General features: G+C 33.5%; 1 protein-coding gene across 1 annotated transcript in view; it reads left to right on the top strand.

Annotated features, from left to right (window-relative positions):
• The window catches only part of LOC124363100 (coiled-coil domain-containing protein 173-like), a 32,514-nt gene extending 13,358 nt beyond the window's left edge, over positions 1-19,156 (top strand). The window contains exons 5-9 of the mRNA XM_046818219.1: positions 473-643; positions 3,264-3,385; positions 5,412-5,655; positions 10,475-10,648; positions 18,864-19,156. Coding sequence (XP_046674175.1) covers positions 473-643; positions 3,264-3,385; positions 5,412-5,655; positions 10,475-10,648; positions 18,864-19,034 — 882 coding nt within the window. The 3' untranslated portion in view covers positions 19,035-19,156. The remainder of the gene's footprint in view (positions 1-472; positions 644-3,263; positions 3,386-5,411; positions 5,656-10,474; positions 10,649-18,863) is intronic.
• The last annotated feature ends 397 nt before the right edge of the window (positions 19,157-19,553 follow it).

Genomic DNA, 19,553 nt, shown 5'->3' with positions numbered 1-19,553 from the left:
TTAGGTTTGTCTACAATTAAACCCAATTTTGACTTAAACTCAGAGTGAATTCTTTTTTTGTTTGCGTTTACACCTTGCTTACTGTTATTTCCTCGGATTTGCCAAGTTTTTGTAGGTATTCGAAAAACCTGATCTAAATTTTCTATCATTTACTGTCACTATAAAAATAAATTATACAACGCTTTAAAAAAATTTAAGGCGTTCTTAATTTATAAACCATTGTACAAGGATGATTCTTTGGAAAATAAAGTATTTATGTGTTGTATCTCTAATTTAATATGAAAATGAGGCTGTTATAGTATAGTATAAGTATAGTATAGTTTTATAGTATTTTTGTACTTAGTACATAAAACTATTCTGTCCATTTTACATTCCTTAATGATAAAGTAGCTATGATTTATTGATTGATTGACTGATAATGAATTGTTTATTTTTGATCCATCAAACAAAATATTAAATATATATTTTGCAGAAAGAGAGGAAAAGACAACTAGTGATGAAGGATGTAATAGAGAACAGGAGGTTGATTGCAGAATATGAAGCTCAGTGTAAACAAGAGCAGGAAGAAGAGGAAGCAGCAATTCACATACACGCAAACACCAAGAAAAGAATAGCTAAGATCAAGAAAGAAAAAGAACGTGAGGTGTGCATTCTGTTTGTGTTATAAACCGCATTCATCAATTTTAAGCACTACGATTTAATTTCACCTAGATCCAGAGGTAGTGATAAGAGGAATAAAATAGTCTTTGTTGTAGTTTGCAGCACTTTAAATTCTTGTTGATGGTTATTACCTGAGGAGGGTATGGTGTAGGATTATGTACTGTGATCCAGATTTGTGATTGTGAACTATCAGTTCCTATTAACTCTGTATTTATCTCAAATCTATGGGCTCAGGAAAAGATTGACCTATCCAGCCTATGTTTTGAAATGGCTGGACTGTTCAGCAAGAAATGTTCCATGTACTATCATCTTCTTCATTACAAAATCTACAGACATCTGAGTCACTTCTAGTATCCTAAGATCTTTTCATACAGATCCATGGTCTTGTAATATTCCCATCAGAAGTCTTTTATTATTCCACTGATGATGTTGAATCTAATCCATCGACTTACTCTAGAGGAGTTCATAGACAGCTTTAACTGTATCATTCAGTCTATAATGGGTGTTTTTCTACAATGAGGTTTCAGCATCCCACTCACACCTCTTTGCAACTCAAGAACTCCATTTCTAAATCTAAAGAGTAAATCAAATCAATGTTCCAGATTTGTCAATAGGGATTTTGATATTTTCTTGGTAGCAAGTCCATTTCCTCATTTAATCTGATGCATTCGATGGCCTGGCACCCATACCATATCCACTTGGTAATGTTTTGCTAGTTTCTGCACACTTGGAAACAGCTTATCATCAGCCTTAATTGAATCGTATAGCCTTGTACAGCTTCCAGAGCTACTTTGCAATCTCACAATTCTGAATGGTTCCAGAAGCGCTTAGCTGGACTCTAAATATGCATTCTATATCACTTTAATCACCTATTAGCTGTTACCCTCAGCTTTGCATACATTTACTCATGGAATAACAGAGGGGAATAATAGAATATTGAATCTCTTTCATGAACATTCCTAGAACTACTGAGATAGGTAATGAATTATTATTGGAAAATATCACCAATTAATCACATGGAACCTATTCTAAATTGTACAATATCTTAACACTAAATAAATACCCAGTAGAGATCACTTCTGGCTGGTTTATACCTAACAGTTAAACCCACCACTGGGCACAGCAAAAACCGATGTGTCACTTCAATCTGGGCAACCTTATGGATGTCCAGGAGCTGCACATCACTAAGCACAAATGTTGAGATTCTGGGGTGCAAGGGTAATTCAATAGGTCTAGTCTACTGTGGCAGACTGTTGGAGTTGGTGGGTTCATTCCCAAAGTATCAGAGGTTCTTGCTAACCTGAACAAGGGTGTGCCACTCCCTGCCTGCTTTGACTGGAGAGACTGGTTCAGAGCTGGCATCCCCTTCTTCTTGGGGGACATGACTTTGAGATTAGTGCCCTAATTCTTCCTCAAAGATCTTGATAGAAGGCGGCCCCTACCCTCTAACCTTACCCATCCTGAATATCCTGTCACTCCGGAAGCAGCGCTAAGGTCCTTATAGGACTAAGTGCATTTTATAAGCTTCGTGTCCTAAGAGAACAAAAAAAAACACTAAAGAATGTCAATGGGAAAAAAAGTTGGGGGACAAATTCTGATAGTAGGCAAAATAAAGTATAAAAGGTATTATCTCTGCCGGTTTCCCCTGCCTGCTATTACTGGAGGAAGCTGAAAAATATCCTCCTCTTCTTCCAAAATTACATGATTGAGATAGTGCCCGAAATCCCTCTTCCTGGGATCTTAGCAGGATGTGGTCCCTACCCCGAACCTTACCCAAGGACCTATCCTAAACATTCTGTTACTCTAGAAGTAGTGCAAAGGTCCTTATAGGACTAACTGCATTAGGACCTCATCTTAATGTCCTAAATGAACACTTAGCAGTATACAAGATATTAAAAACTTATCCAGATTACCATTATTGAAAAAGAAGAATGTTACTTGTCTCAAATTTAAATTTCTTCAAAGCAGTTCACTCATAATGCCACATACTCTGCCCAGCTTTTTCACCAATCGAAGCAGGTTTTGAAGCCACTTTCAGAAAACCTGAAAAGTTGTTAGATCGCATCTCCTTCTCCACTACATCCTAATAGGATGTAGAATATCAACGTCCCTTTAGCAGACGTTTGATTTTGAGGAATAAAAACGCTCATAAGGAGCAAAAGGTGAGTAGAGGTTAGACCTGTGTAATTTCATGCTTAGCCAAAAACCTGCTGGGCTAGTTGTGACTTGTGAACTAGAGCGTTATCATAAGAGTTGTCAATACCTACTTTGATGCTACTCTAACCTTCTTCAACAAACGTAATCCCATAACCAATGTAGGTAGCATTCTTTATTGACTGTTTGATCCAAAGAAGCAAATTCATAATGAATTATATGTTATATGAAAAGATACGATATCAATCTGGATACTTTTTTAATGGACCTAATGATAAGTTTAAAATTTGAGCTAACCACTTATATATAAACAAATTAGACAAATAAATAACTTAATTACAGGCTCACATTTACAATCTTTAAACTACATTTGTTACTGAATATTGTTTATGGAAGTTGGTGTGGTGAGGAATAAGAATATGCATGGATAATGTGACATGTTTTCTTAGGAAGCAATAGAAAATCAAATCCGAAGGGAGAAAATAAGCCAGACCGTTGCTGCTAAAGCAGCGGATAGGGATGCTGAAGAAAACAGAATAATTCAGAAGGCTCTTGCAGAGAGAGAAGCAAGGTAAACTGTTAAGTATTAATTACTTCTCTTAAACATTAGGAAATTACATAAGAATGATAAAGATATGACTGAGGTTATTAATATTTCATAGTGTGAGACCTCCTTCGTTGCAGTCTTTAAAGGAAAAGATACCTAATGTGTGAAAAGATGTAGGCTTAATATTGAAATAAAAGGCAGGGTAACATTTCTCAACTACCCAGTTGGGAATCCTTTAATTTTTTTCATTGTACATTGCATTGTAATTTAGTAAATATTTGGTTATATGATCCTATATTACAGGAATTTGAAAGTCTGATTATGACAGTTTTCATCTGAGGTTTATTAAAAGTCTATATTACCTGCAATAACCGTTTTTATGACAGAGACTAGTTAAAATTTACATGTCATATTTGAGTTTTGAAGGAATAATAACTGGCGTTGGAAGTGGCATTTTAACCTTTTGCATTTAAGAGGGTCTTTTAAGAAATGTTCTATCAGGACAGGTGGCCATTACTGCTGGCCATTTCCAAGGACGTAGCTAGCGAGAGGGTCCAAGGGGTCTGGATCCCCCTCAAATTTTCAATTACTTTTTCTAGTAAACGATTATTATTGTTAAATAATTCAGTATTACTGACATGTACTGCTGAAAAGACGTTTTCAACAAAGAAACAGATCAAGAACTTTTGAAGGAACAAAAGGGGGCCTTACTCTCTGTCTACTACATTAAAATATCAGTTGTCTGAACCCCCCTAAAAGTTTTCCTGGCTACGTTCTTGGCCATTTCGTTTTTTTATTACGAACTCTAACAATATTATAGAATGTAAAAATTACTTTTTAATACCCAGCTGTTGTAGACATATGAGAAGAAGAAATCATTAGTGACCAGGTGTGTTAGACGTATGACCTCAGGCCAATGTGTATCTGGATCCAAGTGATAAGCTTATAGGAAATGTATTGGAGATCAAAATATTACTTTATCGTGAAAATCCTAATACTATGCAGTTATGGCCCTCCAAATTTGAATAAAATTTAATATTGTATTTAGTTAGTGTTCAAGTACTGAAGTGTTTCCAGGATTTTAACAGAGCATGGCAATTTGGCCATTTTTGTTATAAGGTTAAAATGCGTTTTGAAGGCATTCAGCCTTAAAGTATACAAATAGCATAAATGAGGTCTCTAAACTATTAGTTTGTGATATTACCACTTTTGCGAAAATCGAGTTTCGAGAAGTAACTTTTCCGGCTAGAGATTGTTTGAAACTGCCCCCATACAGATAAAGAAACAATTATCAGAGCCTGTTGCTACCACAATCTTGTATTACCACATAGAAGATAAGTAGAAACCACTAATTGGGTACTTTTTGTAGATACCATTTTCTGAAAAATCATTAGATTTTCAAACTCTGGAGGATTTTAATATCAAAAGAACTACCTAAACTAAAATATCTTAATTTCTTAAAAAAAAAAAAATTATTACTGCTCTTTTTTACTTTATGTACATTAGCCTGAAAATACTCATTAAGACTACAAAAAGATTTTTCCATCAAGATGGAGCATGAAGTGCTTTTTTATATATGTCTTAAGGAACATGAACACAAGATGGAGTATATTGGACATAGCAATACCCACTAATTTGTCTGAATATTGAGTGCAAGCTAATCTACTGAACTGAAAGAATACATGTATTTTTTGTGTACCATAGTACAATTCATAATGTGGTAAAATATTTTAGTTTTTCACTTCTCATATTTTGAATATATTTTACTGAGACTGCATATACTATACATAATAATGTACTCTTATCATTATCTTTTCATTGTTATTGCACAAGAAAAGATGGTGTATTCTTGACTAAACCTAGAACCATTTCCTTATTTGTACCTCCCATCACATTTTTTAACTGTTTTGTTTCCTTTGATAAAACATCTTACCATTATTGGCTGAGCACTAGCGAAGCTTATCACTCGTGGGTCTTATTCTATGTAGAGCAACAAAATGGTTTACTGTTAAGAAATTACTGTATACAAAGAATAATGTTGTCATTTTAGAGAAAATGAGTTACTTGAAAAGAAGAAGGCGTATAAAGAACAATTGGTTCGTGAACTCAAGAAAGAGAGACTACACCAGCTAAAATTAGAGGAAGAAGAAAAACAGAGACAAAAGGAACTAATGAAGTTCAGCATAATGCAAAGATTAAAAAACAGTGAAGTCAATGCAGAATTTACTGATAAAATGCAAGAAAAAAAGAGAGAGAATATGGTGATTAACAGAAAGATATGGGATGAGCAGTGTGTGAGTACAGAAGGCTATTCTTAATTTTTGTGCATAGTTTAGTTTATATAAGTTCCTACTATTGAATATGTAATATGAGAATGCTGTACTTATAGTGATACAGTTTAGGTTATGTTTAATTAGTTTTTAAATATTTTTATTTTACATGATTATGTAAGATAGAGAATATGTACAACATTTTTAACTTTAACAAGCTGTTTAAAACAAATCCCCAATTAGGTTATTTAAGCTGGTTGATAACATCCATGTTTAACATTTGATTGAGACTAGTTTTGTAGTACTTAAGACAGCAATGAGATTCTTTTATGGATTAGACCCTCTAAAGAATTTCAGTTGAGATTTGCTCACTCATTAATTATACAACTGGCTTTCTAGGTTGTTTTTATAACAAAATTAATCATTAACGATCTCATTAAGAAGTAACTTATGTTAGTATGATAGCGAATTCAGTATTTTGCAAAAATTCTGCTAATGTCTATGGAGTGCCCATATACATTATTTTAGAACAAAAGCAAACAGTTTGCTGATATGTTTTCACAATTTAAATATAATTATCAATTATTTCTACAAAATATGAAGCACTATAGGTAAATCGCTTACAAAAAGACACTGGGCGATTTTAGTTCAAGTAGGGTGGGGTAAATACCCTTGTGCCGCTGTGATGGCGCCCTCTCCCAGTACACCCTAACCTGGCCACTGACACTGCACGGCTAAACTCATATCAAAACGAAAGCTCCATGGATACTATGGCTGCATTAGTCTGTTCAATTAGTACGCTTGAACTGCAACACTTGTATAGAAAAATAAAATACAGTAATGCATAATTTATATAGGCCTACACACAAAAATACAATATAGTTATAGAATAGGTAAGTACTGTAGCTGCAGCTGATAAGACAAGAAGATGCTTGTTCCACTCCCTACCACTGGAGAGGGAGCCCTTCTGATATTTGCTTCTGCGCATATTTGTTTGTGAGCGGTTTATCTGTACTCATGGAACATGAAGATAATTGATATCATGTGATTAAGGAATGATTGGCCTCCTACATGTAAAACACTAACAGTGTAAAATACCTTTTACGTTATTGATTTTTTGAATTTAATCTTATATGCCTTGGGAATTTTTCACAGATTTTTTTATTGTGTCTGGATAGCTCTCAAAGATGTTTCCTAGAATAAATGGCAGGGTAGTTTCAACGGTTTTAGAGATTCAACATTGGTCTGCATGACTGATTCACCATTCAATCATTCATCTTGCCTATCTATGTAGTTTAAAATAATCAAATACAATTTTTTCGAATTTTGGTTGAAATTTGTGTGCATTCAGTACAATTTTTCTCAAAATAGTTTAACACAGTTCTATTTGGTAGTACTGTAGCTGCAGCTGATAAGACAAGAAGATGCTTGTTCCACTCCCTAAAACTGGAGAGGGAGCCCTTCTGATATTTCTTTGTTTCCATCCAGTTACCTGAGAAAACTAAAAGAGAATCAATTTTAATAAGTAAAAGATTTTTTTCTGCAATAAATGTCTTCAATTTGAATCAAGAATAAAAAAACTAAATTGGACTTTGGAGCCATCTGATAATGTAAACAATAACTTTAATGCTTTTTTGTCAGAATTCTTGTTAATATTTAATGAATGTTTTCCAATGAAAACCATTAGTGGGAAGACGAGAATTACTAAAAACTCCTGGTGTACTACGGGGATAAAAATTCAAGTATAAAAAAAAGAGAGTTACACAGCTTAGTCAAAACAAAACAAATCACCATTGCTTTTAAAAATATTATAGAACATACAGAGGAATATTTAGAAAAGTTGTTAACAATGCTAAACGAATGTTTAATGACGACGAACTAATTTCCAAGTCGAGAAATAAATCTAAGGCTGTCTGGTCAGTCGTTAAATCTGAATTGGGGATTCGGTCAAAAGGAAAAAAGTCTTGGACAATTAATTATTGACAATGATACAATATCTGATCCAAATAGAATTGTTCAAGAATTCAATGAACATTTTGCTTTAGCTGTAGAGAAACTTAAACAAACTTCCAAAAGTATACCCTATAATGAGCACATGATTTTTCATAATATGAAACAAACGCCTCATGAATTCAAATTTTTAACTGTAAAAAAATAAAGATGTATCAAAAGCCATAATGAAATTAAAAAATACAAATTCCACAGGATGGGATGATGTTCCTACCTTCCTTATAAAAAAAGTGAATCCCTACATCTGCACCCAACTATGTACATTAATTAATTTCTCTTTTATGAAGAGCGAATTTCCTGACAGACTGAAATATTTGGTGATAACACCTATCTTTAAAAAAGGAAACAGAGCTCACATTGAAAAACTATCGCCCAATTTCAGTCCCATACTTTTTTCAAAAATTTTTGAAAGTGTTGTAAATTCTCAGTTGACTGGATATTTGGAACAATATGACTTATTTCATAAAAATCAATTTGGCTTTAGGAGAGGGTCATGGCACTGAAGGGGGCCTGGCTCATTTGGTAAATGAGGTTTCTCAAGCCTTGGATGAGTCGCGGGCCACTGCTGGTGTGTTCTGCGATTTATCTAGCGCTTTTTGATTGCGTTATACATAACAATCTTATTAAAAAAATTGGAATTTTATGGTGTGAGAGAATTAAACTGGTTTAGGTCTTATTTCCAATCTAGGAAACAAAAAAACTTTGATTAAAATTGGAAGCATAAAATATGAATCTGAATGGAAGTCTGTAAGTAAGGGGGTGCCTCAGGGATCCATTTTAGGCCCAACATTATTTTTAATTTATATAAATGACCTACAGGAAGTAACAGATGAAGGTTTAATATTGTATGCAGACGATACAACAGCAATAGTAAAAGACCTAAACACTGTAAGTTTGCATTGTAAAATCTCATCACTTATCTTAAAATTAAATAATTGGTTCAATCTAAATGGTTTTATTTTTAAACAGCAAAAAATCAGAAATTGTTCATTTTAAAACACACCAAAATAAATCTATTCTTCAGACCGTGAATTTCAATGATGAATCAGTAGGTGTTTCTAATACAATAAAGTTTTTAGGATTATACATTGACGAAAACATTAATTGGAAACATCATATTGAAAAATTGGAAAATAAGCTGAGCTCTGCGTGTTTTTGCCTTAAAAGTTTTACAAAATATTGTGAGTTTTCAAGTGATGATGACAGTGTATTATGGTTATTTTTTTTTCCTCACATGAAATACGGTATATTGGCATGGGTTCTTCCTCCAAAGCAATTTCTATTTTTATATTGCAAAAAAGAGCTTGAGAATCATAACAAAATTAAATTTTAGATCATCCTGTAGGTCTATATTTAAACAGTTAAATTTATTGACCATTCCGTCACTTTATATATATGAGGTCTTAATGTATACCCATAAAAAACTTACCTAATAAATATCACCACAAAAGATCATGATTATAATACAAGACAGAGAGACAGACTTACATACCCAATCCATAGAACTAAATAATTTGAAATGTCCCCTTATTACAAAGGACTAAAAATTTTACAATAAAATTCCAATATCTCTATCCTCTTTGCCTCCAGAAAAGTTCTCTATAAAATTAAAACATATTTTAATAGAGAAAGAATATTATTCAGAAACTGATTTTCTAAATGATGCAACCTTCATTAATTAAATTACCCCCAACCGTATCAAAACATTTTGATTTATATATATTAATTCCACTGTATTTATTTTATCACTAATTATTTTTAAATGTGTTTTATGTTTCGTAAATTATTTTATTTTAGTGTAATAATAGCTACATCTATCTTTAATTTAATTTTAATATGAATTATAATCTGTACCTGTATCATTAGAGTTTAATGTTTTTATATACTTACTGGATCACTGTTTGGTGTGATTAATATTGATTATTTATCAATGAATTGTTAATTATGTTTAAAAACTTTTTTTTAATTAGGATTAGTATATTTTAAACTATATTGACGAGTCACCTGTTCATTGTAGATTTTATCTACTACATTTATGTAACGTTATGTGACAATAAATTTCTGATTTCTGATTTGGAAGGCATGTGCTCAAGGCAAGAGTACTCTAAGGTAAAAAAATTTCAAATCGAAAGTTTTTCGTTTCAAACATAAAGAAAATCTATTGGTAGAGGTGTTAAGGAATTGGAAATGTAGAACTTATCTTTAATAATCATATGAGATATTTAATAATTATACAAGGTGTTTGAAAAGTCTGGGTACGGCTTAATATTTTACAAACCATAGCAGATAACATCTATAAACTTTGCACAGTGTCATATGGCCGCCTACCGCATTAGAATACGACGATCCAGTCAGAAATGGCAGCGCATAATGTACTTCACAATATGTAACTAAAACAAACCCGCCATTTCTGATTGGATAAACCTTTTGAGATGCGGTTTGTGGCATTCAACTCTACTAAGTGAGCTCTTTAAAAAGAGGTATCACTCGACCCATGCTTTAATTTAAGATTTCCATGTTTCCCTCTGTGGGCCGTCCCCCCCATGGTTGGCATGTCATGGTAATAGCAAGGAAAAATAGTTTACATAGCCATATGACACTGTGCAAAGTTTATAGATGTTATCTGCTATGGTTTGTAAAATATTAAGCCGTACCCAGACTTTTCAAACACCTTGTATATTAATTTAAATTAATATATAAAATTGTTACTAAACACAAACCAAATCATGCACATCGAATGTAGTATAACCAGGGTAGAAAATAGACTATTGTTCTTATCAAACCATTATAATAGACACTAATCATTAGCTGTACAGTATAATTTGTTCAACAGAAAGAAATAGAAGCATTAAGAGTAGCTGAAAGAGCCCAAGATATTGATGCAGTAGCTAGATCAGTGGAGTGCTGGAATCTGGAGGATAAAATCTTCTTGGAATATGCAGAAACTGTGCTTGAAGAGAGTAGAAAGAAATCAAGACCACTTCTTCCAATGCTTAAATATATTGAGGTTAGTATGGTGCATTATCCTACAGATATAGTATTTATCACTTTTGCTTCATATTTCAGGTTTCAAACATATTAAGTTATTTTTCATCTTTTTGGCTGATATACAAAGTAAAGTGAGAAAACACACAAGTATTTATGGTATGGGGAAATGGATACAGATTATAATCAGCCCTGCTGTTTTTACAATTATGTTTATCACTAGTAAAGCCATGTCTAAGGTAGAGATAAGAACAAACTTTTCTTTGAAATAAGAGGTTTTACAAATGCCCAACAAATGTGTCACTGAATTAGGCATACACTAGGAATAGGATTATCGTCCATTGGAGGAGAATGGTAAAGGTGTGACTAGTGCAAATATAAGTCAAAACTTGGCTTACTAAGTTTTTTGTGTGGCTAACTACAGGTCATTTTTGTTCCCATAGCTGTATGCAAGCCAATCTTTCCATACGCACACCTCCTAGCTAATATGAGCAAATAACTGCAGAACTTGTTATCATGCCATTTCCCGAGACTTTTGTATTAGTCAGCTCTGTTCTAATTAAACAGATTAATAATTTGGAAATGCCCTCTCAGGTCATTTGGATCCTAATCAAGACTTTTCCAAAAATTAACCCTTATCTGATCCTGTTAATGTCCCTGCAGCTCAGACAAATTTAAATATCCAAACTATTAGACAGTTTTTACAAAGCTTTAAAATTAAGATCAGCCAATTCATTTTTCAAGATCACATCTAGATGATATAAATTATGTGTTTTGTGGTTAAAAGGGCCTAAGCAAATATAACTCTAAAAGAATTATGTTTGATGGTGAAAAAGAGGTGAGTTTGGCACATCACACTGTTTATTTCATAGTAAACATCTTAAAAATTTGTTCCTGAGCAACTCTTCATGCAATTAGGAATAAACTAAAATACTGTAGAGATATTATTAAAGAAACAGCCCAGGACTGTGAATTTATTGCAGATATTGCCTTGCTTACTTTGTATAACAGTTTCAGAATGTTTGTTTTGTGCAACCTTTCTCCTGATGTTTCCTCCAATGTTACCTGAGTGGAATGCCATGTACAAAAATTCCTGAACTGCCATCCAGTTTCTTGCCAATGGTAGTTTGAGCTATCTGAGTTTGACACTCATATTCTTGTGTCAGCTAAGTAGTAACATCTTAAATAGTCATCTGAAGTGTGCATACTAACTTCAGCAATTTTTTCTAGCATCTAGACTTTATTGCTTTGTCTAATTGGTGTTAATTAAAATTCTTGTGCAGATTTTTGTTGGCCACATCCTGTTTTTAACAATGTGTTGAGGAAATGGAAATGTGCTTTATCCATTAGAGTGAGAAGAGATTGAAGAATTCCTACTGAAAGTGTCATGATAGAGCGATAGTGATCATATCTTAGCTGACCATCACACCTTGTTCCAGCAGTTTTGCTTGTGTCAAGTGAAGTTTATCATCCTCTGAGATTTAATAACATTAAAAAGGATCTTGTCATCTCAAAATAGCTCGTAGCCAGTTCCTCGTAGCCTTGATGGCATGGTCCTTAGGAACTGGAATCTAGTTTCAGCGTATGTTACAACACTTGTATTTAACCTTGATTTTGCTGAGGTTGCTTTTCTAATCATGTTTTGGTTAGTAGGACTGTATTCTCATGGCTAAAAAGTCTGGGTCTGGTCAGTCAGCCAACATTTGATTCACTATTGCCATCACATTGATGGTAATTAGATACCTCCAGATCTTCATTGATATAGAATTTCACTGTTCAAAGTGTTATTTTGTCAAAATCACTAGCACAGTCAAAATTGCATCAACTTTACATTGTAACTCTGTATGTTGCAAAGGCACTTGATAGTATGAGTAACTTTGCATTTCATAATATTTTGGAAGAATTAGAGTACCTATGGGTTTGCAAATCGTCGCTTAAGAAACAGGACCGCCTAAGTGACATGTTGGTCAGCTTTTCAGGAGGGACAAAAAACTTTTCTCTTTACCACAGATAATGTCAAATCGTGATTTAATTTTTACCTGTTTTCACATTTTTAAGTTCTGTGAACGGGTAATTAGGTCATTTAATTAGTATTTACCATTCATGTTTTTATGTAATGCACTTAGGCGGTACTGCCGCTTATTATTATTTTCGTTAGGGACTTAGGCGGTATTGACGGGTTTTGTTTAACTGGCTTTAGAGAGTAAAAAAAGTTTGTTTTCATCAAATTTTTGTTTTATTAGTAAAGTAATTTAAATATAAAACCACTTATTGTCAATTAATGCTGAAAATCAATATGGGAAATAACAACTCATTAAAAATGCAAAGATAAAAATTCTTTATTTTTGTTGTATTCTTATTTGTATAAAGTAAGCATACATTTCAAATATAAGTACTTGTAAATGGTTATTATCATCATTACATTATGAAAAGTTGTATAGATTTTAAATGGTAGAATCTATACAATTTGGGGGAAAAGTACTAGCTATGGTTAAATAATACAACAATAGTATAATACAACTAAATTATGATAGTAAGGAATCGGTAAAATCCCAATCAATAAAAGGTTTACTTGTTTTTGTACGGCAGACTGTCATAAAATTCAATGACAATCTCTAGGAATAAATTGCTTCAGTTCCTGAAGGTGTTTCCACTTTGATTCAGTGATTGGGGAGTCTCTGTTTGTTAAGTGGTGGGAAGTCATTTATTGGCTCAACATTCTCAACATTTGTTTCCGACTTTGGGGCAGTTCCTTGAATTCATCATTGAAATTGAGTTTGTAGAGGATCTTTCCATCCGGCTGGTACTGTAATGCTTTTACATCGTTAACCTTTGGGTCTGATACATTTCTACCGGTCCCCTAAGAACCGGTCTTATTGAATCGTAAAAACATAGTGCTGTGCTTTGAAAAAAATCTTTAAAAAACTGGTGTGTCAAAAAACACAGACCTGTAAGGAATAGGTGCTTTCCTGGCTTCTAAGGTCAGGCTGTGATACGTGCTCGGCAGATAAATTTCTTTTCTTCCCTGTTTGTTGTAGCTAGGTTGGAGCAGGGATTCAAATTTTGCTGTGAACTGAGTCACACTCCATCTGAGTATGACCCTTCACTAGCCACTTTTGTTCGATTACTACGTTGGGATTCCCATCGATAGATGTAAACAAGGCATTTGACAGTATGGCATTTTTATTTTGGGCTCCACAGCCATCTGACCATAAAACAATAGGTTTTTTTTCTTCTGCAAGCATAGTTTTTAAATTATCAATAATGCAGGATGCATAAGTTGACGCTTTCAAGTGAAGATGTTGTTTCGTCAAACCAGTAACACTTGACATCTTTGTTCCCCAAATTGTACATAGTGAAATTGTGTACTGCTAACTTAGTTTTGAAGTACATGGAACTGGCATTCAAGCAAGGCGCTAACTTTTACTGCTTCAACATCCTGAGTGAAAAGCGTAATGCAATCCTTGAATGGCTTTCGCTTTGTCAATTTGATTTTGCTCTCTAGCTTGTTCTTTTTCAATTATATGTTTGTTATACTCCTCCTCAGTAACGGTTCCATTTTTTTATCTCAAAGGCAGAACAAAAGATCGCATTTATCCTTTTTCGGTGCATGTATAGCTAGGTTCTTCTGTTTGAAAATCTTATCAAATGTAAACCTACTAAGTGGAACAGCGCTACTGGTCTGACATTGGTTCTTATAGAGATCATAGAGCTGAGTCTTGGACACAATCGTTGTTGTCTAGATACATAAGATATGTAGAAGTGGATCTACAATAATGGGCTGGGAATGTTTGGGCAAACTGTCAAAAAAACTTGTTTAAGAAACTCAATCTGAATCGGATTTACCCTTCTTTCTCCAATGTTATCATGAGATGTCTCAAATGAAGAGGCAGAGTACCTAGATTGTCCAGGCGTGTTTAAACCAGTATCGTACAGTCCATTTCTTAATTCCTAAGGTTTGTAGAAACATTTTCTGGCAGACTTTCATCTTTTTTGCCATTTACAGTCAAATAGTAAGTCAGGGTATCGTTTCTTCTTGATTAATCACCTTCAGCTACCCTCCGTTTAACTGGTGTTTTTAAGACATTGTTTACTATGAAAAATTTTCTTTGATCTTTGATCCCCAGTTCATATTATTCCAATAGTTTGAAAAGATTTCCTGTCTCTCTTGTTTGTATTATGCTGTTACAAAACCTAACTTTGGGGACCGTTCACAAAATCTTGAAGTACACTGAGAGGTCCCATCCTTCTTCCTTCTCTCTCTGTCTCATGGTAGGTTTTTCCTTCGGCTGTTTTTCTAAACCCTAAATATGCTTGCCCTTTCATTCTTTTTTCCTTTTCAGCATTTCTTTTCCATTTAGTCTTATCAGGAATTTTACTTCTCACTCTGTTTCTTACAACGGGCTGTTCTTCAGGAGGTTTCGGAACCTTGTTGGTTTACTTCCACTTCTGGTGGCTGCTGGGATTACTTCCACTTCTGGTGGCTGCTGGTTTACTTCCACTTCTAGTAGCTGGTGATTTACTTCCACATCTAATATCTGCTGCTGGTCACGTAAAGATGAAGATTGAATAATCAAGCTGCTGTTAATTGATGGAATATAATCAAGATCGTTGGGCGTCATCAAAACTTGAGTCACTATCTGCAATTGAAGTGTCTTTCTGAACGTCAAAAATAGTTATTTCTAATATCAGGGAGCTGATGTTGTGTCGTGCTACACACGATGAGACAGCTGTATCAACAACAATATCACTTATATTCAAAAGTGGTAGACACATCCTGCAATTCCATTTCCATAGTGCTTAGGTAGCAGAGAGAATCTGTTACAATGTCCTCTTCAGCACCTGTAATAAATTCAAACTAGTTAGGAGCAATCCAAGCTCAAAAGAATTGATTATTTTCTGTTTACCAAAGTTGTATACCATTGTAAGTGTATTGGGCAAACAAAAGAAAGAGAGAGAGAGAAAGAAATTACATTTATTCTCTTCTTTCAGCACACAAAATACATAATACATTACAAAATTTATGCAGTAATCATGCATAACTATCATTGTTACAAATCATAAAATCTAAAATAGCTTTCACTTGTTTATAGTACCTCGGCCAGCTAAAACAAAAAACGTGGTGGTGTCCCTTGGAAACCATGAGGAAAATAATTGCACTACCATGCAATAATAAAAGAGAATTTTTGGCTAAAACAAGACAACTGAAATGATACATCAATGATGCAGGGCAAACTCTGAATTTTTGTATACAGTACGGTACTAAGAGCTTCACACTTTAAAATCGTACTAATAAATAAATAAATTGTTGTCAATAAGAACACAATAGTTGTCTGTTTTCAAAAACTTATGATTGCTTTTTAAATATTAAAAAAAATTATTAACACATAACAAATACCGTACTTAGTTAATACATACTACTTACTTGTCATTTTAATCTTCTTTAAATTATGGTTTTTCATTGCCAGAAGAACTTTGATGTGACCTCTTAGTAGCTCTTTTCAATTGTGGATGTACTAAAATCCCATTTCTTTTAAGATCTCTGACGATGTGAATAAAAACTCCCTCATCCTCAGAATTGCTTGAACTATCCATCACTGTACTCTAAAAAAAAATAAAATTTTATCAGCGTAATTCAATTTTTAAAATCTTATTCATAATATCTGCATTCAGAGGAGGACATTACAGATAACAATATATCATAACGTAGTCATTGCTATGGTATACATCCCTGGTAATTAAAAGTATGTATTTTTGACTTAAGCTTTAAGTTGAAGTTCATTGTGACTTTGTCGATGCAAACATGTAATTTATGACAATAAAAATATTATTTATTTTATTAATGAAGATGCTATTTCAGAAGCAGAATGATAAAATTAATTTTATTAAGTCTTGAAAAATAAAAACAACTTGTGTAAGGTATCTACTGATAGGTTCAAAACCGCCATATCTGCTAAAACTCACGAAAAGCAGAACCGCATATCTTGAGTTGTGTAAAGTAAGGTTAAGCTAGAAACTGTTTTAGATAAATGTAGTGTTAATTCACTATAAACAAGATCACAAAGCAAAGAGCTTTTCCGTGAGTAAAACATAGTTTTATTCTTACCTTAATGACGCCAAAAGGTTGCACAATGTAGACACAATTCCCAATAAAACAGCGACGAAATGCGAGCCGGTATCTACTGACTGATGGCTTGCCTCGCTATATAGGCGGTACTGCCACTGAGGTTGCAGATAGGCGGGGCTGTTTCAAATGCAATAGTGGCGCTATCTGTTAGAGTTTTGTTGAACTAACAGAGCCAAAACGGTCCGCAGAGAGAAATTCTGCGTCCATTGATACCAATAACTCAATTTCAGCAAAAATGTCACTTAGGCGGTCCTGTTTCTTAAACGACGAAATGTGACAAGCCTGCAAGGTAGCATGCTTGTTGCTTAGGCTCTCATATAAGCAGGGATAAATTATTTAATGGAATATTTTCGACAATAGAGAATAGACAATTAATAGACAAATTTCTTTATTTACAAATTCTTCAGGAATATTAATAAAGTCACATGTGTTTAAAACATAACAGTTAAATATATTAAAATTAACATTTTTGACATAGATTATGTCAGGATGCGTCTTGAAATCTTTATTCGTCTCTGGATGCTTCCAGAAATTCTTCAAGAGTGTAAAATGGTTGGTTTACAAGGAATTTGTGAAGTTTCCTTCTCAGAGCTTCTCCCTTTAGTCTTTTGATAGTGTCTAGTAGAGTGTTTCACAGTTTTTGGCCGATGTAAGATGGCTTTTCTTCAAAAAGTGCTGTATGGTGTGGAGGCAGAAGAAAGTCAGCTGCGTAGCGGGTGTTATGTGAGTGGAAGTCTTTCTCTGTTTGGAAATTCAGCTGATGAGCATTCAAAGTTACTCTGTGAATAAACATACCAGTAATGCTAATTATTCCCATGGATTGGAAAGCATGTCTGCAGCTTTGTTGGGGTTAAAGATCAGCAAGGATTCTTATGGCTTTTCTTGTCGCCATAAGGTTCATGAAGTTGGACTAAAAACCCTCTCAGACTTCTTCCTAAGGTGTGCATGGCAGACTGAAAAACTTACATAGTCATCATCTTTGGTCATTACAGCAGTCCTCTCTTCCAAGTGGTTTGAGAACTGAATTTGTTACTTTTTAAATGCCAATACCTGCAACAAGAGAAGTAATGAGTTAAAGAACTTCACAGTTTTACGGATGGTTTGGAACTTCAGGAGAGTTTAAATGTCATCCATCACCTATTCACAGTGGATGATTTCTGCTTGCCCTGCAATTCCAGGTTAGCATTATGTCTATCTTGTGTCCTAGAGACTTGAAACTTGGCACACAGGTTCCACTTGGTCCAAGAAAAACTCTTGGTTGAATAAAAAGTGTTCATTGCTAATAGGTTTTGTATGAAATATGAGTACCAATGTAACAAGGTATTTATTGAGTAATTACTTGTTAAATTTAATGGTTATCAATGTGGTTAAATGGCAGGCAGTCATATCGATTGTGGTTTAGAACAGAGCTGATTTTGATAGTTTTTTAGATACCAAAAGATGCTAGTTTTAAAACTTTAGTTTTCAATTCTCTTTAGTTTTTTCTAGTTGTCTAGTTGCTGTATCATCAGCTAGTAATTTACAGGAAAAGCAGTAGTACAAGTGTATTTTAGCAGTGACAACACATGGTGATATCAAAGTTAACAATAAAACTTTGTGCACCTTAAATAAAACAAACCTACAGTACTTTGGAACTATTACCGCGATCAGGTAAAGCACAAATAAAAACAACTCAGCACTAAAACCGTTACAGTAAAACATATGATCCTGGTTTATAGAACCTTCTTCATCACATTCCAGGACATGATGCAAACACTTGTGCAGTCATATATTAATATTATCCTGTATTATAGAACTTTCTGCATCATAATCCAGGACATGACGCAAACACATGTGCAGTCATATATTAATATTATCCTGGATTCTAGAACCTTCTGCATCATAATCCAGGACATGATGCAAACACCCTGCAGTCTTCTCTAGTCTCACAAGTTATAACTTTGCATAGTAATTCCTACCTACAAGTTTAGAATTTGTGTTTGTCTAAATAGATTCTTAAATAACATTCAACTATTTTAATAATTACAGTTCAAACATTGTATATATTAAATAAAAAGAGAACCTACTCAAAAATTTGCATTGATTAATATTTTATGTTTTTACTTTTCAGAAATTTAAAAAGGAAGTTGGCCTTACAGCCAGACCGAAGCAACACAAAATATGGCAGTCAAGAGTTCCTATCAACAACAAACTGTTTGAATGTCCAGCTGCAAAACAACAACAATCCGATCCGTGGCCGAGTAAAAGAGATTTGAATAAATCAAACAATGAAATTTCGTAGATGATTCATTTTATGTCAGAATTTGTGTTTATACATATAATGCAAAATATTTTTGTCACACCGTATTATATATTTTAAGACCAATGAAGAACATATGAATGGGAAATATTTTGAAACATCAATATTTTAAAATTATTTGAGTTCTTTATTGTGTGAACATTAAGTTAAATAAAATCTATGTATCTAACCTACATAAATTAATTTAATCATACCCCTGAATGCATTGACCAGGAAATGGACAGCCATATTATGCTATGGTTAGTGATAATACGAGTAACAAATAACAATAGAGTACCAATATTGTCTAAAATGAATATCCATCATATTCAATAAAAACCCAAACATTTGATATTATGTTTCACATTGGTATGCTATTGCCAGTACTACAGCTATGAAACACTTTGCAAAATACTAAAAACATTACATTACATATACATATAATGTATATAATATATATATATATATATATATATATATATATATATAATGTCATTAACTCCACATTACACGAGTTATCTT

This window comes from Homalodisca vitripennis, chromosome 5, assembly GCF_021130785.1.
Source record: "Homalodisca vitripennis isolate AUS2020 chromosome 5, UT_GWSS_2.1, whole genome shotgun sequence".
Classification (NCBI taxonomy): Eukaryota; Metazoa; Arthropoda; class Insecta; order Hemiptera; family Cicadellidae; genus Homalodisca; species Homalodisca vitripennis.
Note: the sequence above shows the minus strand (reverse complement) of the source record. Positions and strands in the feature narration are given on the sequence as shown.